At 34.5% G+C, this 27,462-nt stretch overlaps 1 protein-coding gene across 7 annotated transcripts in view; it reads right to left on the bottom strand.

The window, feature by feature from the left end:
• SLC4A10 (solute carrier family 4 member 10) overlaps positions 1-27,462 on the bottom strand; it is a 300,561-nt gene that overhangs the window by 195,178 nt on the left and 77,921 nt on the right. For 6 of the 7 annotated variants that reach the window (XM_025912673.2, XM_025912675.2, XM_086718749.1 and 3 more), the window contains exons 2-3: positions 26,087-26,222; positions 1,116-1,197 (exon numbers count right to left, since the gene is read on the bottom strand). In XM_025912673.2, the coding sequence (XP_025768458.1) occupies positions 1,116-1,197; positions 26,087-26,167 (163 nt within the window). In that variant the 5' untranslated portion in view covers positions 26,168-26,222. The remainder of the gene's footprint in view (positions 1-1,115; positions 1,198-26,086; positions 26,223-27,462) is intronic. The other variant, XM_086718748.1, reaches the window with a different exon arrangement.

The raw sequence follows: 27,462 nt of genomic DNA, 5'->3' as shown, positions 1-27,462 counted from the left end.
CTTTACCCATTTTGCCCATCCCTCCACCCATCTCTGCAGACATCGGTTTGTTCTCTGTACTTACAGTTCTGATTCTGTTTTTTGTTTGCTTATTTATTTATTTTATTAGATTCCACATATAAGAATTCTTTATTGGTCTGACTGAATTCATTTGGCATAATACCCTCTAGGTCCATCCATGTCATGACAAAAGGCACAATCCCATTCTTTTTTATCACTAATATTCGTATGTGCGTGTGTATGTGTACATGTGTGACCTCTTCCTTATCTATTTGTGTATTATAGATAGTAAGGTTGCTTCCATATCTTGGCCGTTATCCCTATCTTCTGTTTAAACGTTTATTTATTTATTTTGAGAGAGAGAGTGAGCAGGGGAGGGGCAGAGAGAGAGAGGGAGAGCAAGAGAATCACAAGCAGGCTCCACACTGCTAGCACAGAGTGCAATCATTGTTATCCTAATCTTAACAGTTGAGAAAACTGAGGTGCAGAGAAGTTAACTGGCTGAAGTTTTCATAGCAAATAAGGGGCAGAACTCGTATTTAATCCAGTGCTGTTTGGTTTCAGAGTCCATCCACTGAACTGTCAGACCATACTACCTCCCTGCTGACTTATTTGATCTTCTTCCTATTGATGCCTCCACCTCTCACATATATCTGAGTGAAACTAGAATGCCAGTTGTCTTTAACTTTCTTTCAGTGACAGCTTACTCTGACAACATAGGCTGGACTAGCTGCCCTTCCTGTCCTATTGTCCCCTCTCATGTAACACCTAATGTGCCAGACTGTCGTAACTTTTTTTTTCTTCGTTCCCCAATTGATAGTAATTCCTGAAGCAATAATTACTGAAAGACTGGCATACAACACAGTGTCTGGAATATGTATAGTAGAGATTCATTACATGTATGTTGGATGAATGGATACTTCTCATTGTTTTTAGGTCTGCCTGGTGGCATTTCAGGCTGCGTTAAAGCAATCATATCCACAACCCACCACCGCCACCATGACTCTAATATCTACTTTTACAATTCTCCAAATTGTGACAAACTTCATATTTCTCTTTGAAATACTTTAAGAAAGCATAAAAAAAACTATCCCAAGGGGGGAAAAGGGTCTTACCTTCTAAATCTTCTTTCTCAAAGTGTGTTTTGAGAATAGAACGAGTTCCACCTCTATCCACAACTGCCTCTTCATCATTTCTCTGTAGAATGGGAAGAAAGAAGATCAAATGACATTTCATTTGTCTTTATCCACAGGGATACTTTCCAAGACCCACTGTAGATGCCTGAAATCACACTAATACCAAACCCTATATAAACTATGTTTTTTGTTATGCATACATACCTATGATAAAGTGTAATTTATAAGTAAGGCACAGTAAGAGATTAACAATAAGAATGAAATAGAGCAATTATAACAATAGCCTATAATAAAAATTATGTGAACATGGTCTCTCTCTCTCAGAATATCTTATTGCACTATACTTACCCTTTTTGTGATGACATGATATGATAAAATGCCTATGTGATGGGATGAAGCAAGGTGAATCATGTATGTAGGCACTATGACATAGCATTAGCCTACTATTGACCTTCTGATGGTATCTCAGAAAGCAGATCATCTGCTTCCTGGCCATAGTAGACCTCAGGTCAATCACAGATAAAAGTGGACTAGTGTACATATATTCCCATAATTCCCTTAATTTCAGAAAATAAACTATAATTTAAATCCAATATTTTAGGGGTTTAAGTCAATCACTCAAATGTAAACAACTTTCTATTTGATTATCGAGTGTTAGTTTAAAAAGGAGATTAAAATTAAGTTAACCACATATTCAGAGAAGAATGTCATTTGACTTTCCATGAAATCGAAGATAGTCAAACATTCCAGTTGCCATCATTTGTTAGTGAAATGAAAAACAGAAAACAGTTATCCTGTCAATTTTGTAACATGCATTTTTTTTTATCTCTGATAAAGAATTCTTGTTAACAAGAATGACATTTGGACTATACAAGGAAAATATGGAAATCATTAGTATTAATGCCACTAATGCTATGGCAAGGTGAAATAATTTCATTGCCATTTAAAATGGGGTTGGGGGAGGGGAGGGTGGGTGATGGGTATTGAGGAGGGCACCTTTTGGGATGAGCACTGGGTGTTGTATGGAAACCAATTTGACAATAAATTTCATATATTGAAAAAATAAAATAAAATAAAATAAAATAAAATAAAATAAAATAAAATAAAATGGGGTTGGGGAATCTAATCTCTTGAAAGCAATTACCAGCAATTATTAGGTAAACTACAACTCTAATTACTTTGCTTCAGTCTAATGCATTTTATTCAAACTAAACTTTTAATTATAATCCTATACATTACACTTTCTCTACACAGTCTCTCTCTATATAGAGAGAGATAGGGTTTTTTGTATTTTGTTTTGGGGTTTTTGGGTTTTTTTTGTTTTGGGGGAGTTTCTTTTATTTAGAATGGCTGGATGGAGGTTCTCTCTTCTGAGCAGTGTACATACACTGAAAACAATATACTCACTGATTTGGTATTCAATAAAATAATGGGGGGGAGGGGAAAGTATAATCCATTAAACCATGCAGGAATGAACAAAATACAAAATAGTGAATGAAGTGAAAGACAGATTATTTCCAAATTTTATTTGATTGTGAATATCTGTATAAAAATTGCTTTAAAAGTGAACATTGAACACAAAGGAAAAAAGGTAGGAAGGGAAAGGAAAGAAAACGAAAAGGTAGGCTAAAGATGAATAAATCTTCCAACATGTATTTCTAAGCCTGTTCTAGTATATGACTATTAGAAAAAATTAAAGATTTCTGTTTCTTCTTCAAAAGCTTTAAATTCCCATGCATAATCTTGATAAAGATTTGGCCTCCATGTTTTAGAAATCAGTATTGTAAACTGTAGGATTACAGAGTAAGGACCTATTCAACGTAGAAAGATCAGCTCTCCTATGCTTCACACACAGCAGACACACAGTAGAAAAACATGGTTTATAGCCTGTAGTCCTGTGTCTTTCAGACAACATGGGCTGAGACAGGTCAGGGCAGTGCCTGAAATCAGAGCGAAAGAAACCTATACCACAAATGAGAGAAAACACGAAAATTAAGATATGATTCAGAGCCTACTGTTATTGTATTTGGCAAAGTTTTAAAAATCTGTTGGTTTGAGGGGCGCCTGGGTGGCGCAGTCGGTTGGGCGTCCGACTTCAGCCAGGTCACGATCTCGCGGTCCGTGAGTTCGAGCCCCGCGTCGGGCTCTGGGCTGATGGCTCAGAGCCTGGAGCCTGTTTCCAGTTCTGTGTCTCCCTCTCTCTCTGCCCCTCCCCCGTTCATGCTCTGTCTCTCTCTGTCCCAAAAATAAATAAATGTTGAAAAAAAAATTAAAAAAAAAAATCTGTTGGTTTGAGCAAAATAGCAATAGAAAAACTAAAGACTTATATATTTATATAATTTTCCTGAACTAGACAAATGCAAATTTCAGCCTCTCTAGAATCTATTCCTGATATGTTTACAAATTGCATTTATCCTCTGTACAAGACATATTCAAATATATGTCACATTGGAATATATCTCTGCCCTCCAGGGTGTTAGGAAGAATGCCAAAAGCTAAGTCATGCATCCGTGTTCAGAGGTCAGAAGAAGCATTATTCCACCATACATTACAGTGGCAGCCTTTTAAAACAATTGCATAATGGGAAGTTTTATACAGATGTTTGCCCCTGTATATAAAATATTTAATTCTTATTTCAAGGGCCTGAATCAATTTTCAACTTATACAAAACAGTTTTCTCCTTACTTATATACATTACATATACTATTCACGTACAAAAGATAATTCTACTGAACAGTTAATGTTAGGATATTGAGATAAAATAAAATTTTGCAGACGTAGAAGTGGAATATAAATAGGAAATAATTGGTTATTTAATTACAATATGAATTACAAGCTGAAGTGCCCTAATTTTAACGTTTCATTGATGGAAAGAAAAGAACTTGAAGCTAGAATATGAACGTAACTCAATGTAAGTGACTCATTTTGCAGTTTCATAGAACTTTAAATACTCTCCAGATAGACCATAGAAACATCAAATGTCAAATGTCTGATCTTTTAGGTTGAAAATTCCCAAGATACAACTTAATACTAATACATATAGTGAAATTCCTCTACTGTGGAGATAGTTCAAAAGATTATTTCAATATTACTGAAGACTTTTTAACAGAGTACTCCTCTTCCTCCCTATGACCAAGAGCAAGTAAGCAAGGGTGTGATGAATGAAGACAATGCAGGGACATGTGACACTGGGCACCAGACTGTGTGGTAATCCCAAATACACCAGTAAGAATATTTCTAATTCATTTTATATTGCTACCCTTTTTAGATTTGCTGAACATCAAATACATTAATGTACCCTAATATCCATATGTATTTACTTACTTAGAACAAAGTCTAGCACCAAGAGAAAACACATAAATCTATTGCATTGCCTCTCAATACAATTTACCCTTGCTACACTATTGGCTAAACATTTATTCCAGTATATAGTATAAGACAATGTTTTAAAATTTGGGGTGGGTGGCATGACCCATAGTGAGAAATATATATTCAACACAGTCACATATTCATGTTATCAAAACAAAGTTTCACAAACCAACATTTACCCTTACTATAAACAATGTGGTATGATATTTTCTATTCCAAGATATTCTGTTTCATTTAAAAATACTAGTCACTATCCATTAAATTTATTTCAGTACTTAAAAATTAGTGGTACGGATGCCTGGATGGCTCAGTCGGTTAAGGGTCCAACTCTTGATTTCAGCTCAGGTCAGGGCCTCGCGATTCGTGAGTTTGAGCCCCTCGTCGGCTCTGGCTGACAACGTGGAACCTGCTTGAGGTTCTCTCTCTTCTTCTCTCTCTGCCCCTCCCTGTTTGCACTCTCTCTTTCTCTCTCTCTCCCAAAATAAATAAATAAACTTTTTAAAAAATGAGTTATGACCTGTTATTTGAAAAACACTGGGATAGACTATGACCCTGGGACAGAGTAACAGCAATTAGTTCACACAGAAATCACATCTTAAATCCATTTACATAGGCCTCTAACTAAATGAACAAATAGCAATACTATATTTTTCAAATCAATATTTTAATTTTTGAAGTTTCTGTCATGTTAAGTGTAGGGACACATTATGTAATTACATATATATCTTTTGATGAACTGTTTTCATTTTTTTTCCCAACAAGAGAGTAATGGTTTGCTTTTCCTAGTTCCACTTAAGTACTTTTCTCCATGCCTTCCCAAGAAAGTAGGAACAAATAGTATTATCTAAGATCCTCTCCAGTTAAACTCTGCTTATGACTAAACTGAATTTGTATTCAACTATTTTAAGAGCAAACATCATATAACTGACATAACCAAATATAATTTATAATTTATATGTAGAAAATTATAATTTTCTACAATTTGATTACTTCTAAACCTTAATGTTAGAAGTGTCTTAATACACTTGTGTTGAATCCAAATGTATGTAAATGTAAATTGGGAATATTTCTACCTCCAAAGAAAGTCTTTAAAGGGAATAGTTTGCTGTTATTATTTTTACTGAACAATTACTAGAGAGCAATAACGGAAAAAATAGCTTTCTAGCTCAGCTGTCATATTTGAAGTGACCTTGAACCAGTACAGTCTCTCATGAAAGAGCAATTAACATGGGCTAGCACATTTAGGTGTTAAAATATTTAGGAAAAAATATCAACAATTTCTTCTATAATTGTTTGTAAATATCATGAAGCTCTCTATGAGTGTACAAAAATGCATTTTTTTCCTGATTTACCATAACTCTTGAGCACAATATCCACAGAAACAAACTTTTCTAATTTTATCAAAATCTAACAGTTAATCCCATGAGCAGAACAACTCAAACTTTTCATGTCCTTTTGATAATTCTCATCTCATTTGCAAATGAGTTAATAAAAGACAGAGCAGTTCATTTTCATTTCATTATTCTTCCCTGGACTATTTATCACATTAATTTTTTTAAAGCAACCTATCCTTCAATAAATGGGGCTGAGAAAACTGAACAGCTACATGCAAAAGAATGAAACTGGACCACCTTTTAACACTACACACAAAAATAAATTGAAAATGGATTAAAGATCTAAATGTGAGACATGAAAACATAGAAATTCTAGAAGAGAACACAGGCAGTAATTTCTCCAACATTAGCCATTATAATCTGTTGGTCTTGAATTTGCTCACCAAGTTCTCAAAAAATGTTATTTATTTTCATTGTTATTTATATTATTATTTGTATCACTGGAGCCACAGAAATAAATGAGACATGGCTGCTTCCCTCAAAGAGCTTATAGACTTCACCTTCAGTACAACACACAATGGCATTATTAAATTCATACAGGGGATGTTCAGCCGTAACGGTTATTATTTTTCTCCAAGAAAGTAAAGACTCCATTAAAAAAGACATGTGAGCTGATGTTTAAAAGATCAATGTATCTTTTCCAGGCAGACAAGGGGACAAAGTAGAAGTTCAGTTGCAAGTATCAAGACAAGAGACTAGTTATTTGAATAAGAGTGAAAGACAATAGTTGAACCCAGAGCAAGACTGACTAGATAATAAATTACGGAACTACTGATTTTGTTCTCCTAACAATCCAAATGTCTGGAAAGAAAACCTCTAAAACCCAGGATGAGATCGAAAATCTTTTTTTTTTTTTAATTTTTTAAATGTTTATTTATTTATGAGAGAGAGAGAGAAAGAGAGAGGGGGAGGGGCAAAGAGAGACAGAGACATAGAATCAGAAGCAGGCTCCAGGCTCCAGGCTCCAAGCTGTCAGCACAGAGCCAGAGGCGGGGCTCAAACCCACAAACCGTGAAATCATGACCTGAGCCAAAGTCGGATGCTTAACAAAATGAGCCACTCAGACACCCCAAGTTTGAAAATCTTGATGTAAAAAAGTAGGGCTTCTAGAAATTAGAAATTTATATATATATACACATATAAACTATATATATTTATATATATACATTTATATTTATACTTACATGTACTTACATATATAATCCTTAAAAACTCCACATATATTTATATAAAACTCTCTCTCTCTCTCTCTCTCTATATATATATATATATACAGTATATATATATATATATATATATATATATATATATATATATATATACATATCTCCATATATATTCCTTAAGGTTAAAAATTCCAAAGATGGGCAAAGCAGTAGACTGGACAAAGGATATAAGAATTAGGGAATAGGCAAAAAGATCTGAAAAAAATCACACAGAACATAGCATAAAATGACAAGGATATGAAAAAAACATGAAATAGGTAAGTTTTAAAATGAGGATAATACGATGAAGTCTAACATATACCTAAATGGATTTCTAGAAGATAAGAATAGAGAAAATGAGGAAGAAGTACTATTTGAAAATAATAGGTAAAAAATTTCCAGAATTGAAAAAACAGGATTCAGGAAACACAATGAATCACAAACAGGATAATTAAAGAACAATTAACACCTCCGCATATCATGTGAAACTGCAGAATGACACATTGTTACAGCAAGAAGGGAAAAAAAAAATGATTACCTACAAATGAATGACAAACTAATAAAAATAGATCCCAGAAGACAGTAAAATAAAATCTTCAGAATATTAAGGAAAAATCATTATAAATCTAGAGGTGGATACCCAGTAAAATTATCACTCAAGAAACACCCTTCTGACAAACAGAAAGAGAATTTATCACCAAGGCATCCTTTGTAATGGAATTTCAAGGTATATACTTTAGGAAGAAAACCAATGACCCCAGAAAAAAGGTCTCAGATGCAAGAAGGAATCCCAAGCCAAGAAACTAAAGGACATAAACAAATATAAAGAAAATAAAAATAAGATGAGTTTAAAAATCAACTTCATGATTTCTAAGACCATTTCTAATTACATTTTTAAAAATTTTTTTAATGTTTATTTATATTTGAGAGAGAGAGAGAGATAGAGACAGTGCATGAGCAGGGGAGGGGCAGAGAGGGAGGGAGACAGAATCCGAAGCAGGCTCCAGGCTCTGAGCTGTCAGCACAGAGCCAGACGTGGGGCTCGAACCCACGAGCTGTGAGATCATGACCTGAGCTGAAGTTGGATGCTCAACTGACTGAGCCACCCAAGCGCCCCTCTAGCTGATTTTTTTTATACATATTAAGTTGTTTTCTACTTTAGTGTAAGTAAGGGTCATTTTTGGTCTCTATTCATGTAGTTATCCATGCTTTATCCTAAGATAATAACATTTATAACTCTTCATCAATACCCTTCTCCACTCCTGCCACCCCAAATCCTGATAGTTTCACTGACATACTAGAGAGTTGTGATATCACTTAGTATTAATTCTAAGAAGAGGATAAACATCTACATATACACTTTAAAATACAATTAGCAATTTTTAGTCTCTCCATAGTGAGTAAAGACTTGTTCCTTACAACTTTGTAAGAATTATGAAATTAGAGCACTACATAAATATTAGCCTTCTCATCACAAATTAGGACAGTTCTGAGTTGGCCTATATACACAAAAGTCAATTATATGAATTATTTAAACAGAAATAAGCTCATAGTACCTGACTTATACCTGAATTAGACTTGAATACTGAAAAATTTGCAATCTGAAGATAGAAAGTTTCCTAATAGAAGCAAAATCAACAAATCAAGGCAGAGAATGGGGATAGTAAAATAATATTTATAAGCAACATGGAATAATTCAAAGATATTTTTAGATAACTAAAAGGGTACTGAGGAGTAAGAAACAAAACATTAGGAGATGAACTTTAGTGATAAGAAAACAAGCAGTGCAAGGAGATACTTCATATACACTTGAGTTATAAAAGTATAGTGTTTAAATACTTAAAAAGCAAAGTAAGCAAGTCTAACCAGTTTGGTGTTTTTTTTTCTTTAACCCCAGTGATTGTTTTTTAGTGGTATGCTTTACAATGTCATAGGCAAAGTGGCAATAATCTGAGTAGTGACGTAGTTTAAAAAAAATGGCTTTTGCTATATTTAATACCCATTTTAAGCAAATTGATTTTCCTATACAAATGCCAAAAATGTGGGAAAGCCAATGGAGAGGGCCACTTTATTTACTTCCCACTTTAGATCTAAAAAACCAACCAACCAACCAAAAACACTTGTGCTCTTAAATTTTCTAATTATCTAAAAATTCAAGGGATATATAGAAAGAAAATATAAATACCCTAGACATGGGGAAAATATAATTACATTAAAAATGGGATATGAGATAAAGGCAAAGGATGAGTAAAAATGTGTACATCTGACCACTGAACAACAGAAGTTTGAACTGTGTAAGGCCACTTATACACAGATTTTTTCTTTTTTTTTTTTTTTTTAAACTTTTTTTTTTTTAACGTTTATTTATTTTTGGGACAGAGAGAGACAGAGCATGAACGGGGGAGGGGCAGAGAGAGAGGGAGACACAGAATCGGAAACAGGCTTCAGGCTCTGAGCCATCAGCCCAGAGCCCGATGTGGGGCTCGAACTCACGGACCTCGAGATGGTGACCTGGCTGAAGTCGGACGCTTAACCGACTGCGCCACCCAGGCGCCCCGAAGATGGATTACTTCTTATGTTTCCTCAACTACTTATTCCTTTCACAAGCCCAAGGACTATTATTTGAATTAAACTGATTTTTGATTGAGATGTGAGAATTTATTCTACTACGTAGAAGAACCAAACTCCAATTATTAGAAATATATATGAATTATCTGTCCCTCTATGTATTATATAATAGAAACAGCCAAAACTGATTTATAGCTAGTATTATACCTATAAATGTTTATTGTTTATTAAACTTATGGTAACAATAGGCACCTAGAAAAGTCCAGAAGAGGAAGCAGAATAGCAGCTAAGAAAATCTCTAAAACCAGACCACCAGGATTCATATCCAGTTCTGGTACTTCTACTTACTTGGCCATGTGACTTTAAGCAAGTTCTTTCTGCCTCAATTTCCTCAAATGCAAAATGGGGATTATAGTGTTTACTTTACACGATTTTTATGAAGATTAATATAAAGCATGCTAACATGCTTAGAACAGTACCAGGGAGTTCTATATTGGTGTTAGTTAGGTAAATACACTTTATCTTATATAATCCTCCCAACAGTTCTAGAAGATAGATATTTTTGTCCCTATTTCAAAGATGAGAAATCTGAAGCTCAGTTAAGACAGGTTAAATAATTTGTCCAAGAGTAGTTTGTTCAACTAATATGAGGTAGGGTTAGGATTTGAATCAAATTTTATATGGCTTTAAAATTCATGTTCCTTCTACTGTGTCACATACTGATTCATTTTCTTAAAGCTTAGCCATTTTTCTCCCGATTTTTACATACCACATAAATAACATTAACAATAACAAATTTGGGGTAGAAAAAAATTAAATAACATTCAAGCCTTCTTTCTGAAATCTTATAATTTTCTACATTCTCCTCTAATCTATAGAAAACAAATATGCAAAAGCAGTTATATATTTTGATTTTTTAATCTTAAAGTATGGTTATTACTAGTGCTCACAATATCATGTTGTCCTCTTTCTCTTCCTGGACTACAAGAAGAGTATTATACATATCCCAGGCCCTTGTAGTAACTAGTGTTGCCCAAAGGGACATAATCAAAGTGATGGTGTATCATGTCTGGACCAAAGTACAGAAAAGTGAGTGTGATTTCTCCATTCTCTCTCTTCCCAGGTGTAGAGACCAAGCAGATCAGGTGATCCGGTGGTGCAGTTATCTGTAAAATCACTGAGCCTCTGTCAGTCTGAATTCCTGAGCAACTGCGTGGAAGAGAAGTTCCCAGTCTCAGCCCTGACCCACATTTATTGTATTTATTGCACGAAGCTACTGAGATTTTAGAGCTGTTACTGCAGCATAGCTTGATCTATCCTAACAAGAAAACAAACATTTTTTTTAATGTTTATTTATTTTTGAGACAGAGAGAGAGGAAGAGAAAGAGCATGAGCGAGCATGAGCGAGGGAGGGGCAGAGAGAGGGGGACAGAGGATCCGAAATGGGCTTAGTGCTGACACCAGATGCAGGCTTCAAACTCACGAACCGTGGTATCATGACCCGAGCTAAAGTCAGACACTCAACCAACTGAGCCACGCAGGAGCCCCAAGAAAACATTTTTATATTTATACTTCCTCAAATTTATACTTTCTAGTGATTACATACTTTATTGTTGATGTCATATAGTTTAGTGTTTAGTTAAGCCTTCCTGTAGTATTGGTCACTTAGATTTTTATCTAATTTCTCACTAATGTAAATAATTTTTCATTATTCGTATTTATAGAGATTAAACGATGGAAAACTTAAGCATAGAGATAAATTACTGTATTTACATCAAAACAGTGAGCACAACTGGGTAGTTATTTAAAAGTACGCCTTTAAAATGCAACAGAATGGTAGAATTGCTTTTTTATGAAATAAAGAAAGGTGTTAAAGGAAGAATTTAAGAAAAAAGTAGTAAAGAAGATACTCGTTGGTGCCAAAATAGCTAAGTGAGAGCAGAGATTTAAAAATGAAAAGGGATGACAATAATGGAACTGTGAGAAAAACCAATGAAAAACATCCAAAAGAAAGGGTCAACAAATGGGGACAGAAAGAATGGGAAAAAATGTAGATGCAAAGTTTATATAAGAATTTATGTTTATTTTCTTAATAGTAATTTGGAAAAAATGATAGTAACTTGGAAAATAATACTTTAAAATGCATTGTATATGTACCTTATTTATGTTTATGTATCTCTAACTTTCCTCAGAATTTTCAAGGAAGGAAAGGGAATTAGGAGAACAAAGAAAGACATAAGACTTCAAATTCTACAGAAAGATTATATCTCATAACTGAGTCAATCAAATAATTGGCAAGCAGCCAGATATATTTAGCTATCACTATCCTAACATCAAGTAACTGAGAAGTACTGATTGCCATTATGTTTTGAAGAAGATACATCTTTATGGCAAAAATCTATAATTTATATGTGAAACAATGTCTTGTAGCCAGATACTTAGTGCTTAGGGTTTATCCCAGCTTAATTTTATTGTCCTTGTTTCCTAATATTGTCATAGAGGTTATTTTACAGAACAATTTCAATTGTGTAATTTTAAAATAGACATATGGTAAGCCTTCCAATCAGAAGCCAAATCTGTCAACAGGTCTATTTCATAGTCCCTGAGATTAAACCAGAGGGCGTACAATTTAGAAAAAGACAATGGAACTCAAGAGTTCAGCAAAATAAGCTGTTAAAGATGGGAGGACTTTAAAATTTTTAATGTTTATTTATTTTTGAGACAGAGAGACAGAGTGGGAGCAGGGGAGGGTCAGAGAGAGGGAGACACAGAATCTGAAACAGGCTCCAGGCTCTGAGCTGTCAGCACAGAGCCTGACTCAGGGCTCTAACCCGCAGGGCTCAAAACCAGCAGCTACAAGATCATGACGTGAGCTGAAGTCCGACACTTAACTGACTAAGCCACCCAGGCTCCCCAAAGATGGGAGGACTTTAAAATGTTGTGATATGACTGATTTTATAAGGAGCTATAGAGTTTTATGAAAGAACCCCTGTCTATAATTTATATAGAGATTTATGTAGTTTACAGAAGTGAAATAACCAGGAAAGTTCAATCATTCCTTTATCAATCATTTGTTCATCAATAGTTAAGACTCATATGACTACTGCTATAGACTATACGTTTGTGTCTACCACTAAATTCATATTTTGAAACCCAACCCCCATTGTAAGAATATCTGAGGGTGGGATCTTCGGGAGTTAATTAGGTCATTAAGGCAGAGCCCTCATAAAAGGGATTAATGCACTTACTAAAAACACCCCAACAAGCTCCCTTAACGCCTCATACTGTATGAGGACACAGGCAGAATATGGCATCTATGAATGAGGAAGTAGGCCCTCACCAGTCACTGAATCTACAGAAGCCTTAACCTTAAACTTCTCAGCCTCCAGAATTGTGAGAAATAAATTCCTGTTTATAAACCACATATTTAATAGTATTCTTTGTTTCAGCAGCCTGAATGAACTACGACAATTGCTAATAATAATGGCCACAGACAATATTCGATGCTTTTCAAACATCATCTCACTAAACTCTATAGGATATTATCCCCAGTTTGCAAATGGGAAGCTGAGGCTCACAGTAATAAAGTAAGTTTTGCAAGATTACAGAGCTAGTGTCAGAAGCAGGATTTGAACTTTGATCTTACCCCCAAACCCATGCTCTTTGCCTCAGCAAAAATTCAGAAAAGAAGTTGAGCCAGTTTAAACTTTGAAGAATAGTTTTTGAAATAGTGTGGAGGACAGGCAATGAGGCAGTAAGATTAGCACATACAAAGACATAGGAAAAAATTACACTTAATTAGAAAAGCCCAATTGTTTGATATGATTATCATAGTACAAGATACCCAAAAAAGCATAAAAATGAAGCTGGAAAGTGAGGGTGTATCTACATAATAAAGATCTTGGTGTGACTCACATTATTTCCCATCATATAAGCAAAGATTATGAATTATTTTATAATTTAATGCCTTTTAAAATAATTGTTTCTCTGCACAGGAGAAATACTTTAAGCACGGACTCATACATATGGTTCAGAAATGAGAAGCCATCTGATTTCAAACTACTGTGAATTATCTTATGGAGGATATAATATGGCTTTCTAAATCTTAGCTTTTCAGCACAAATGTCTCTTGCTCCTGACCTCTTCTTCAAGAGAACATTAGACAACGCAAATAATAGGTCCTTAGTAGGACCTATTCAAGAAGAATAGTTCTTGAAATAGTGTGGAGGACAGGAAATGAGGCAGTAAGATTAGCACATACAAAGACATAGGAACCTATGCTTAGGTTCCAAAGCATAGGAAGCTTAGGAAGCTTAGGTTCCTATGCATAGGAACGAAAAGCATAGGACCTATTGCTATTGCCAGATAGCAATAAATTATTGAAGGTATATATAAAACTTATTGAAGTGACATAAATTAACCCTTAATATATTGTATCCTTCTTTCTTGAAAATCAGTTAGTATTTCTTTTGAAAAAGACCAACAATTAGGATCAGAAATAGAAAATGTAAACACAGGGCACTCAGTCGGTTAAGTATCTGACTCTAGATATCAGCTCAGGTCATGATCTCAAGGTCCTAGGATCTAGCCCCGTGTGGGGCTCTACGCTAAACCTGGAGTCTGCTTGGGATTCTCTCTCTCCCTTTCTCCCCCCGCCCCCAAGCTCTCTCTCAAAATGAATAAAAATTAAAAAGAAAAAGAAAATGTGAACACTAATCCAGATCTCCTTTTCCTTAGCAGCAAAAAAAGTTTTTAGCTTCAAGAAGTGATTGAGAAAAGCAAATTTAAAAAAGAAAAGAAAAAGTGAATACATCTCATGTATCAAAAGCTACGCCCTCTATCTAATCAAGTCATACAATTTATTGAGAAAAAAGAGTGCAACATGGGAAGGTTAGGAGTAGATACACATGTGAATGAAGAAACTGGATTTGTATTTAATATAACAGAATTTCATATTTTAAAAAATCTGTGATTTATCTATTCTTTCATATAATCTGTGACAGCTGGTTCTTCATATAATAGAAGCAATGAGAGACATTTTTTTGGACAATCAAAAGAGAAGATTCAATTGAAGAAAGGCATTTGTAATGAAATAAAAACAATGCTTTCTATTTTCATCAGTTGTTGATGGTTTGATCAAACAACTAACAAGCACAATTTCTTTTTTGTTTTACAAGCACAATTTCAATTCATAATACCATTTATTAAGTGACTAGAAATGTATGCCTTCATGATACATCAACTGTCATTGTATTTAGGATCTCATTATTGTTACCTAATCATAACTACTATATGTCAACATACAGAAGAAAAATAAAAATATCAGCGCTTTCCTATGTGGTAAGCTTCACAGCTTTTTTGCCATTTGTTATGAATATAGTTTAAAATCAAGTTCAATAGTATAACAGATTATCTATGAAAAAACAAAAAGCATGCCTTAAGATGTGATTCTAATTCTATTTTGTTGGCATTAGCTCTTCCCACTCTTCCAGTGAGAAGTTCCAATCTTATGCTTCCCAGGCATATTCATAGAGGTCATCTGATGCAGTATCTCCCCAACATAGGAATACCATTTACAATATCACAATATGTCTGATTTTTGCTTGAACAAATCTAGTAATAGACAGCTAAGTACGACATAAGTAAAGCCACTCCATTTTTGGAAAGTGATAATGTTCAGAGATATTGTAAGATTATAAGACCACCTTTGTATTCTCAGGATCGATCTATCTATCATCTATGTATCTAAAATAAATGGGATGAAATCATGGCAAGGCAGACTTTGATCTCATTCATTCACTGATTCATTCACTCACAAAATTATATATATAATTATATACTAATATAATATTGACAATTACTTAATAAATTAATGATGCCTCATATAATTATATATATAATTTAGTGAATGACTGAATGAGACCAAAACTGCCTCCCTATGATTTCAACCCATCTGTTTCATTTTTGTTCGCATTTTGGAGCTATGTTACTATTGGTAAGAATGCAATAATACCACTAATGCTTAAACTGAATCTTAAAAGGACAAATGGGATTATCAAGGTGAATAAAAAGAGCATTCCAGGCAAACGGCACAACTTGTACAAAAGCAGGTGGTATCAGGGACTTCAAAAGATATACATCCTCAGTCTTTTTCATGACAGGCTTTTTTCTTTATATATCCCATGATTATAACATCCTGATGAAGAAAGCATTAATACTGCGACTTTTACTGTAATTTTTTGTATGAGGAAAATAAGATACATTCAAGTTTTCCAGCAAGGCAATAGTAGAGCTAGAACTAGAACTAAAATTTTGGCTTTTCTGATGGCCATTTGAATGGTCAGTCACTAGATAATTCTAACTCTACATTCTGAAACTGTTAGTCCCTAGCTGTCCAACTTTTCTCAGCACTGCTTGTAATTACAGTAATAATAAGAACTAACAACAACAACAAAGGTTTTGTAAGGTTTGCAATGTGCCAGACACAGTGCTAGAACTTTACAGACATTTATTCATTAGGAATCTTTAAAAACCAATGAGTATTCTGAGACTTAAAGAGGCCCTGAAACTTTCCCAGAACCCTCAGCAATTAAGGGCTATAGACTGGTTTGAAGCCAGGTCAATACTCTTAACCAATATGCTACACTGCAAAGGCATTATATTACTTATTCATAAAATCTAAAATTCCTTAATTTAACTTTAAAATACTTAAGTCTGGTTCAACCTATTTATGGTACCTATTTATGTACCTCAGGTAATATAAATTCCTAATGGTGTCCAAAGTAACATAAGCCTTATTTTTCCATGAACTTGTCATACTAATTCCCTATTTTGTTATTCAACAAAAATGTATTAAGTAGTTACCATGTGCCAGGCAATGTATTTGTATTAGCTTTAAAGAAAAAAGAGGGGCGCCTAGGTGGTTCAGTTGGCTAAGAGTCCAACTTCAGTTCCGGTCATGATCTCACAGTCTGTGAGTTCGAGTCCACAGTGCAGAGCCCACTTCAGATCCTCTGTCCACCCCTCTCCCTACCCCTCCCCTGCTTGTGTTCTAAATAAATAAATAAATAAATAAATAAATAAATAAATAAATAAAAATAAAAGAAATGAGACGCTGCCTTTACCCTTAAACTGTTCATAGTCGAGATAGGAAAATCAATGACTACAATGTAGAATGCATTGTGCTTCAATTAAGGTAAATACTGGGATCCAGAGGAACATTAGGGAAAATCACCTAATTCACTCTAAAGGAATAGGGAATGTTTCAGTTGCAGGCAATGCTTAATCTAAGTAAATCTTGTGGCATAATAGTTAGCCAGGCAAAAACAAAGAGAAATGAGGGGCCAAAGGCATTACAGGCAAAAAGGAGAGCATTTTAAAGGTTTGAGAGAGTCTGTCTCTAGCTAACTAATAGAATTTAGACTGAGTTTAATTAAAGATGGTTAAGTTTAAATGTCACTTCCTCATAGGGGCGCCTGGGTGACTCAGTCCGTTAAGCGTCTGACTTCGGCTCAGGTCATGATCTCACGGTTTGTTGGTTCGAGCCCCGCATCAGGCCCTGTGCTGACAGCTCAGAACCTGGAGCCTGCTTCAGATCCTGTGTCTCCCTCTGTCTCTGCCCCTCCCCCACTTGCTCTCTCTGTCTCTCAGAAATAAACACTAAAAAGAAATTTTTAAATAAATAAAAATAAATAAACAAATGTCACTTCCTCATTCCTCAAAAAATTACAAATAGAACTACCATATGTTGCAGTAATTCCACTTCTGGATATATATATCCAAAAGAAATAAAATCATGATCTCGAAGAAATATCTGCACTCCTATGTTCATTGTCACATTATTCATAATATCCAAGATAGGGAAATAATCTAAGAGTCCAACATAGGTAAGTGGGTAAAATAAATATAATGGAATATTATTAAGTCATGAGAAAGAAGGAAATCTTGCCATTTGCGACAGCAAATGTGGTTGGATGGACTGAGGGCATTATGCAGTCAAATGCTCTACCACTGAGCTATACCCCTGGGACTGAGGGCATTATGCCAAGTGAAATAAGTCAGACAGAGAAAGACAAATACTCTCACTTTTCTGAACCCTGAAAATTATCTTGAAGGTAATGGGGAGTTTTAGAATGAATGTAAGTAAGCAAATGCCAGTCGCTGCTTTACATTCTGGAAAGAGTACTAAGGCAGCTGAATGATGATGCGTAGGTTACTTTGGGGATGGGTAACAGGAAGAAAAAGAAATATCAGTTAAGAAATGATTACAATAGTCCCGGTGAAAAAAGAATATGAAATCACACTAACGTCAAGACTATGGAAAGAAGGGGTAAACTTTAGACTCCCTAAGAGAAAGAATCTACATAACTTAGTAACTGGATGTAAGGTTAGGATTAAAAAAAAAAGTGGAAACAAAATTATCAGGTCATCACGCTATGGAAGACAAAGAGGTTTTAAAGAGAAAATAGTAAGTTAGTTTGGGACATACCAAGTTTGAGGTGTTTGTAAGATAAATGAGCAGAGATGTCTAATAAGATGCGATGTCTAGAACACTAGACAGAGATTAGGATGCAGACACAAACTATAGGTTTGGAATTCTATTTATTCTACTCTATTCCATTCGATTCTAATTTTTTTTTAATTTTTTGAAATGTTTATTTATTTTTGAGAGAGAGACAGAGAGAGACAGAGAGACAGAGTGTGAGCAGAGGAGGAGCAGAGAGAAGGAGATACAGAATCTTAAGCAAGCTCCAGACTCTGAGCTGTCAGCACAGAGCCCAATGCAGGGCTCAAACCCATGAACCATGAGATCACATCCTGAGCTGAAGTCAGACACTTAACCAACTGAGCCACCAAGGGACCCCTTCCATTCTATTCTACAATCACCACGTACAGCAGCAGTTCTCAATTTTGGCTGTTCATGATATTCACTTGGAAAACTTTTTGTAAATTAAGAAGCTGGGTTCCATCCCCATAGACTTTAGTATTTCTGAGATAAGCTTGGGGCCTCAATGTTTTTAAAAAGCGAAACATTTGATTCTGATGTATAGTCACAATTAAGAATCACTGGTGGGTAATTTCAGTCATGAGTATAGATTAGCTCATGATTTTCAAACAGTACATTGCACCAATTAGGGAAGATAGAGAAGAAACTATCAGAAAGATTATGGCAATAATAACTATAATTTATTGAACACTATGGCAGGAACTGTGCTAATGACTCTACATGTATTATTTGTAGTGGAAGAGAAACCCAAAAAAGGGTGCAATGAAAGTCAGTTAACACCTCTGCCAAGAAGTCTTCCCTAGAAGTTTCAGTTTGCCTTGACATCTCTTATCTCAATTCAGCATTTAGAATATACTAACTTATACATAGCTATCTAACTCACATTTACAGAACCCTACGCAGTAAAACAAAGTGGTTAAGAGCAGGAGTTCTAGAGCTAGACTTTCCAGTTTGGATCTTATATCACGATATCCTTTGCTGGCAATTTTAATCTTAGGCAAACTACTTAGTTTCTTACTTAGTATACTATATATAATTAAAGTATAACGTGTATGTATGTATACACACCTATGTCCTAAATTTGTGTGTATGTGTGTGTATATACATAAGATCTTTGACGAGACAGATTTGTTTTATATCTTTTGTAGGTTTTATAACTTTCTCCTCAACTTTACCTAGTCCAGTGGGGAGTAATTATAGTGACTAGCACTTGGTAAGCTAAGCACTGTTTCAGGTTACCTTACTTTTATTAATTGATTAATTCAATTGATTTCATCAGAAATCTAGACATTAGTACATCAGCATCCCAACTTTACAGCTGGCAATCCTGAGGAAAATAGAGCTCAAGTAATGTTCCTAAAATAAACATTGCCAGTAAAGTGGAAGATATGGGATCCAACAAAGGGAATCCAGCTTGATAACTCTAGCTGTTAAGTATTATGCCATATTGCCTCCCTTTATACTATGCAATAGACTCAAATTCTTATGAGATTGAATAATTTTTTTTTTTAGAAAAAAGAAATGGATACGAATAGATGTACACCTTTAAATGCAGCACATTTTGCAATGTGCTTCATTGAAACCAGGCCCTTTTTGCCTTTTAGAAAGAAGAGTTTGATAAAGACATATTCAATTATCTTTAATTCTTATTTACATTCTGTATTATCATTTTTGAAATGCTTGGGGTGGGGGAAGGATCACATCACTAAATGTCTTTTATCTACTTTTTTTTTTTTGAGAAAAAATGTTTAAATGTTTTAAAGTTTTAAAGCAACCCAAAGCCCAATGATCTCCAAGGTTTCTCCCAGAAATGAATCTATGATTCTAAAACAAGTACTGAAATTTTATTGGATCCCTACTAGAAGTATTACCCTTTCCCAGGCAATGTGAAGTCATAAGGATTAATAAGAACCTCACAAGAACGAGAAAATGAGGTTTTAAAGTAATTCAGATTTCTATAGAAAGAAACAGAATATTCTCAATTATATGGGTCTGTTAAAAATAGAGCCAGAAGAGCTACTGTGTCCGGTTTCATTTTTACTCACACTGGTGGTATTCCATGCGTTTCACTTCTGACATACTTTATATGGATTATGTGCTAAGTAAGAGTATTCAATTCCAATCTTTTCACAATTCCCAGGCACAAGTATCATCTTCCTGGGTCTGATAACAAAGTCACACCCCAGCTGTCACATTTAAAGGAAATCTGCTCTTGGATGTTACCCAGCTTTTTTACTAACCACAGGCAATACTGAAATGCTTCTGGTGTATGGAGGAGATTTAAAGGCGATATTAAAAGTATTTAGCAATGATGATTTATATTATCATTTCTAAATGAACAATGAGTAAACCTAAAATATCCCTGAAACTTCCATGATTATAAACAGCATTTCTAGTTCCAATTTTCCTTAAGACAAAGTCTTTATTATCCAAGTATTCACCATAGTGACATGTATATTCATTGTATTAAAATGATCCCTCTAGATTGTCCTTGGTCTAGTAAATGTCAAAAATAAAACCAAAGCTAAATCAGATTACCTACCAATAAAATAGAGTTTACATCAGGGACAAGCAGGAGGTCTCTTAGGATCTGAAATCTAGGACTTTTGAGTGGTTGTGGATAGACAGAAATGCTCTCACGTGCAATTTTGATAGAGAATTTTATTAAAATCCTTCATTTTGCTTCTACCCCCTACCTTGTCTACTAACTACTAAATCTACTCAGGAATTTAATTTTCATTTTCAAAGTCTCAAGAGGGTTAGAGCTCTAAGAATGACTGCAAAATATAGGTGCTGCTCTTTTGGTTTTTTATTTTATTTTCTCCCAATAAGTAAATCAACATAGACATATTCTCGGTTTAGAAATCATAATCTAACAGTCAAGACTCTGTACTATCTGGTCCCAACACACCTTCCTGTGTTAGCCTGAACTCTCCTACCGTGCTATAGCCAAAATGAACTAGTCAATACTAGTCAAACATACTATTTGCTTTCTGCTTCCATGTCTTTGTTCATGTTGTTTCCTCTGCCCCAAAGGACCTTTCCCATCTTGGCCAGTCTTGGTCTACCTCAGATGCTACCTTTTCAGACTTCCCTACCTTCTCATCTAGCCTCTCCTCTCCTGTCCCCATTCAGCTTGAAATATTCTGCCCACTGAATTCACAGCATCATGATTTACGCTTCTTTCTTCTCTCTTTTGAATCTCTAAGGCACTTACTACTTTCTACTTTCTGTTGTAGTGCCTTGTATTTAGTGTTTATGACTCACTACCTGTGACTTCCTGAAGCAGGGACCTATTGGTCTTTATATCTCTCCCCAGTACTGTGCTTACTAGAACATCATAGTATTTTGTATGTTTGTTTGAAGAAATTGCACTGTGCTGAGATATGATTGACCCTGTGCCAATTTGAAAGAAATAGCTGCACATTGAGAAAATTGCTCAAGAGAAGAGAACTAAAAGGCAAAGAGATCATAACACTTAAGCATGTGTATTTCATCCAACTATCAAATTACTCACTTGGACTCTGGGGCTTGACAGAACAGCATGAGTTTGAAGTACCCAGGTACACTTATATGTGGATTTTTTTAAATATAAATACAGTACACAGTACTGTAAATGTATTTTCTCTTCCTCATGATTATCCTAACATTTTCTTTTCTCTAGCTTACTTTATTATAAGAATACAGAATGTAATACATATAACATACAAAATAGGTGTTAATTGGCTGTTTATGCTATCAGTAAGGCTTCCAGTCAACAGCAGGCTCTTAGTAGTTGAGTTTTAAGGAAGTCAAAGTTATGCACAGATTTTCAGCCGTGCAAGGGGTCAGCACCCCTCCCCTCCGCATTGTTCAGGGGTCAACTGTAGATATTTTTACATTAAATAAACACCAGCAATTCAAAATAGCATAATCTATCAAATAGGAACTTGAATAGGTCTATTCACATACAGTATTGGATTTATAACACATATCATTTTAGTCTTTCACCTACAATAAAAACATTAACCAATAAAACTAAAATGAAACAAATAAAACAAGTGTGTTTAACTGTCAGTGAACGTTTTTGTACTGGACATTTTTTTAATGCTTATTTTTGAGAAAGACAGAGAGCACAAACAGGGTAGGAGCAAAGAGAGAGAGAGAGAGAGAGAGAGAGAGAGAGAGAGAGAGAATCCCAAATTGGGTTCTGTGCTGACAGCAGAGAGCCTGATGCCAGGTTCCAACTCATGAACCACAAGATCATGACCTGAGCCGAAGTTGGACGCTTAATTGACTGAGCCACCCAGGGACTTCTTGGACATTTTTAATGATTAAAAAAATAACTCAGATCATTAAGTCTAAGCTATATAATTTCTCTATTATTTCCCTTAAACCTGGATATTTACTCCTGAATTTTAATATTCAACTACAATTAAGGAAGACCTGCAAAGCCCCCATAATCTTTTTTTTGTCATGAATGAAGTAGTTGGTGTAATATAAGAAAGCAAAGAATCTTTACACAGAATACAAACAGAAACTTAAGTCAGCCTATAAGCAGATGCAAAAAAAACTTTAAACACAACATTTTTCATCAAATCACAATTCTTATAGTTAATAAATGTTACAATGCAATCAGATGTAGGATGTTTTTCCTTGTTTGCATTTTTATAGCCATCTTTATTTCAGTATACCATATGTTTTTGACTCAATTTCTTATTTGATAAGGAAAATGAAGGAAAGGTAACAAAAGTAAACTACATAACTACTATTACTAACACCTGCTGATAGCTCATCCTAGCTCAGAGAATGTACATACTAATGTCTGTCAACATATAATTTTGGCAATAATGTGTTTGTTATAAATACCAGGTAGTTTTACAAATGTTTTATATATATCACCTCATTTCATCTTCACAACCACTCTTAGAGATAGGTACCATTATTATTTCTATATTACAAATGAGGGAACGGATACCCAGAAAGGTTAAGTAACTTGCCCAAGATCACATAGCTGGTAAGTGGTATAGCTAAGATCTGAACCCAGTGAACACGGCAGTCCAGATACTCAACCACCATACTTACCACATCTTACTGCAGCCAGCTAGCTGTTACAAACCAGGAGAATTTGAAGTCAATTTTCTCTTGCTCTGATACAAGAGAACAGGCACTTTGTAGGCACTACGGGGCAGTGTGCCCCACCTTAGGATTCTGGGAGAAACAAGGGTTTTGTATCCACTCTACCCACCTCCTTGCTACTTTTAGCCAGCATACTGGTATGAAAGTGAAAAGAAGCGGTGCCTGGATGTGCAACAGCCAGCTGGCTAAGGCCTACGTCCATATAAGTTTCTCTCAGTCCCCTTTCTCAAATCCTAAAGTGAGTCTCATTTGCCCCCATTTTATTGAAAAAAAACTCCCTAATGACCTAGTTAGCATCAAATGCTCCCAAACTTGCGAGTCTTGATTTCCAAAGTTTAATCCCTATGAAGTCAAAGTCCCCTTCCATAATACACAATGAGACTAGACTGGTCACATCCCTCTTTTGAGCTAATTCTTAAGGTCCCTGCTTCTGTTTCCTGCCAATGGGTTACATCCACCTTTACTCTCAACATAAATTGCCAACTATGGCTCATAAAACACATAAAAATATTTTACAATGCCTTGATACAATAAATTATGCATTATAGAGTTACATGTAACTCATCCAAGGATTCATTAGTTTATAAATCAAGTTAAAACTGATCGTAGCATACCGTCTTTGAAAAGTCAATTCAAAACATGAGCATGGCTCATTGCGTATATTTTCTCAGAATCTCCTTGAAAGCAAAACACAACTTTTTCTTTGCTGTACTTCTCACAACACCAAATGCAGTATTGTGCAAATTCAGTCCACATAATGTTGACTAAACGGAACAATTACTCAAATCGTTGCTTATAGACAGCTTACCTTTAGAAAACCTTTATGATGTAAAATGTTTGTGTAAAATAGTAAAGACAGAGGCAGCCATTGTAAAAAGCAGATGACCAATCATTGCTGGGCAGACTTACAATCAAATCCATTCAAAAGGTCAAGATCATCTGGCCACACAGGAAAAAGGGTTGACATTAAATTTAACTGTCCGTGACATTCTAACCAATCTTTACTTTTTAAGGTAATGCATTTTGACATAGCAACAGAGAGAACTTTTTCTCCAACATGTAAAAGAAATGACAACTCTAAGGCAGTAGCTTTTTTACCTTACAAAATTATTGAGATATCCTGTAAGTGCCACTAAAGGAAAATAACCAAAAATCTTTATGGTTTAGTTTTTTTGAAAGGTCATAAATACAGTGAAAAATAGCAGAATGCTGTAAAACCAATACCTAGAAGAATCCCAAAGCAATGCCAAGAAACAGAATGTACTCATAGCGACTAATACATGCAAATACTGGAAATAAATTCTAACAGATTAAACAGGTTTTGTAGCAACTAAAAGGTATATCCAAATCATTCCAAAACTAATCAAGCTTAAGAATATGGCAATCTTCCCTACTAATAAGAATATAAGCTGGCTAAGTAGCCTGAATAACATATAAATTATAGCCAATATCAGTAGGTATAATTTTTAATGTGTTTTTAATTAAAAAGGAGAAACCAACCCCTTAACTGAAGTAAATCACTGTTTCAGACTCCCACTTCTGTCTTTTGATAAACATACTCCTTTTCATTACTATAGCATCACCCTGATGAGGCATTAAATCCTAATCATGCTACAAAATCATGAAAACAAAGCCATCTTTCTGTTGAGAAATGCTGCAACATTCTTTTTGCTTATTTAAAATGGAATACCTGGTCAAATATCTAACAAGCCCTCTAAAACTAAGGAAGAAATATGTGTAATGTAAAAATATAAAATATCCTTTTCTTCAAAATTGGAATGTCAAACATGGGCACAGTGTCTTATCCAATTCTGAAGATATAACAAAACCAAGTTAAATGCATTATACCTTAATAAAAATAGTTTAAGATAACCAGCAGAGTTTCAAGATAAAACGGACATATAAATCCAAATTCTTTGCTGTGATGATTCCCTACTCTTTGTAATTAACATGTTTAATGTAGTCAAGTCTTTTAATTTTGAAAATGAAACTAAGCTAATGCGGAGTATCTTTGTATCAAAAAATCTGAAACAAGCTTAAATGTCACAAGCATTCTCTGTAAAAAAAAACAACAACAACACAAAGCAAAAACAAAAAATAGATTTATCATCTGCTTTCAGCTACAAGCAATGCCTTCAGCAGACATCTACATTAAGAGGAGTAAGAGCATCATTATTTCAATAGATCTGGGAAATAATTTAAACTTATGCCTTTTAAAACAGTTCAGATACTGCAATATAAATTTTAGGAAATTAGCTTAGATGTGGGCAAACACGATTCTACTCATCAAAGTTGTATTCCTGTGTGGTTGTACAATGGTAGCAACATCTATTTCTATGCTTAAGAAATTCCAGATAAAAAAATTTTTAATATTTCACTATCTATAAGCAGCCAGCTATGATGTATCCTTATCATACTGAACAAATTGTGCTATTTTTATCATTCGAAATAAGAGATGCACATGACTGTATTCGGGCTTAATCTGAAAAAATCTGGAGAGCCCCAAACCTTGCTTTTAATTACAAATAAAGGATCTCTTTCCTTACTCCTCACTTGTCCCCCTCAAAAGAAACCTAAAGTAAACATGAACTCAAACACACACATACGCATTTCTAAAATTCATATTGTTCACAGCTGGTGTCTATTACTATAAATATCACTTGTTCAAATCTCCTAAGAAAAATCTGATAATAAACAATTACATTGATTAATATATTCTACATGACTAAGAGCTAGAAAAAGCAAGAACTCAACAATCTAATAGTATCATCATAATTCATGAGAGCATACCTGATGACTTAGAGATTGAAAAGGCTCACAGGTTCCAGACTGCATGACCTTTCTATTTCCAGAAACCCCTAAAGATTGCATTTCCTGTCTTATAAAAGATAATCACAGCCATCTCTATGTCTCAGCATCTTCAGGGCTAGTGAAGAAAACATCAAACAGCAGATCTGTCCATCAGTATCTGTTTAAGCCATCAAGAAGATATCAAATCTCATATATTGTTTATCGTCTCCCCTTTGCGGTTACAAACACCCCCGTATTAAGGGACGATGACACAGTTGTATTTGCTGAAGCTGCTAATGCTGTCTGAAAACAGTAAGCTTACTGCTTGGAGCAATTCTGCATCATCCAAACAGAGAATGAGCCACATCCTTTAGATTTCCCACTTCTGCTACTATAAAAATTTCACTTGCCAAGAAGAGTTTGATTTTGTCAATCCTTTAAAAAAAAATAAGCAATGTTCTACTTAATTAAGTATCCAATGTGTCTGCTGCAAATACCATGTTAAAATATCAACTCTTAATTATTAGGCAGTTTTCTTCGTACATGACTAAGCTTTAGATAATGATTTAATAAGCAAATTGTACTCCCATTTTAAAGGAATCTTCCCTCCAAACCATATGTATCATCACTCATCCAACCCATCAGAATTAGAAGTCCTTAAAAATGAAGAATTTTTATTCTAGTAATCTTTGAAAATTGTGTTTAACAGTCGATAAATAAATAGGTAAGCACATATTCACTTTTAATTCCTAGGAACTTCATTTTTATCTCATATTATTTAGACCAACATGCTTCAAATCAAACTACCTTTTATATTTTAAGATCTTCTTATAAAGAGTTTAACATGCAAAATACAATGTGCTTTTATCAAATTCCAAAATTCATGGTTAAACCTAGGAAAGAAATTTATGTAAGCTATTAGCATTTTTACTGTGATTTTTCACTGAATTTTATTTGTGTTCAACAAGGTTTTTATAATGCTTTCTTTCACCACAGCATCATGGAATCAGGAAATTTAAGACTGATAAAGCAATCTGATAACAGAAAAACAATATCCTCTAAAATTATAAATGAAAAGATTTTCTTTTGTGGGGGGCTCTAAACACTAAATTCCAGTTAGTTAATACACAGTGTAATATTGAAAATATTTTCTTTACCATGTGGCAAAAGATTGTGTTTTAGAAATGACACAAAAAATAGACTAAAATTATAATCAATTTAACTGAATTCAAAGTTAGGACACTAAGTACAACATATTATCCTAAAACAGCCTTCACATTATGTATAGCCTGAGTTAATGAACACTTCATTTATATACTTGTGAACATTTTGTTTATAAACCTGTGAAATAAACTAAATAAAATTTAATGATAGCT

The sequence above is a fragment of the Puma concolor genome, chromosome C1, assembly GCF_028749965.1.
Source record: "Puma concolor isolate L17-30 chromosome C1, mPumCon1.1.hap2, whole genome shotgun sequence".
Classification (NCBI taxonomy): domain Eukaryota; kingdom Metazoa; phylum Chordata; class Mammalia; order Carnivora; family Felidae; genus Puma; species Puma concolor.
Note: the sequence above shows the minus strand (reverse complement) of the source record. Positions and strands in the feature narration are given on the sequence as shown.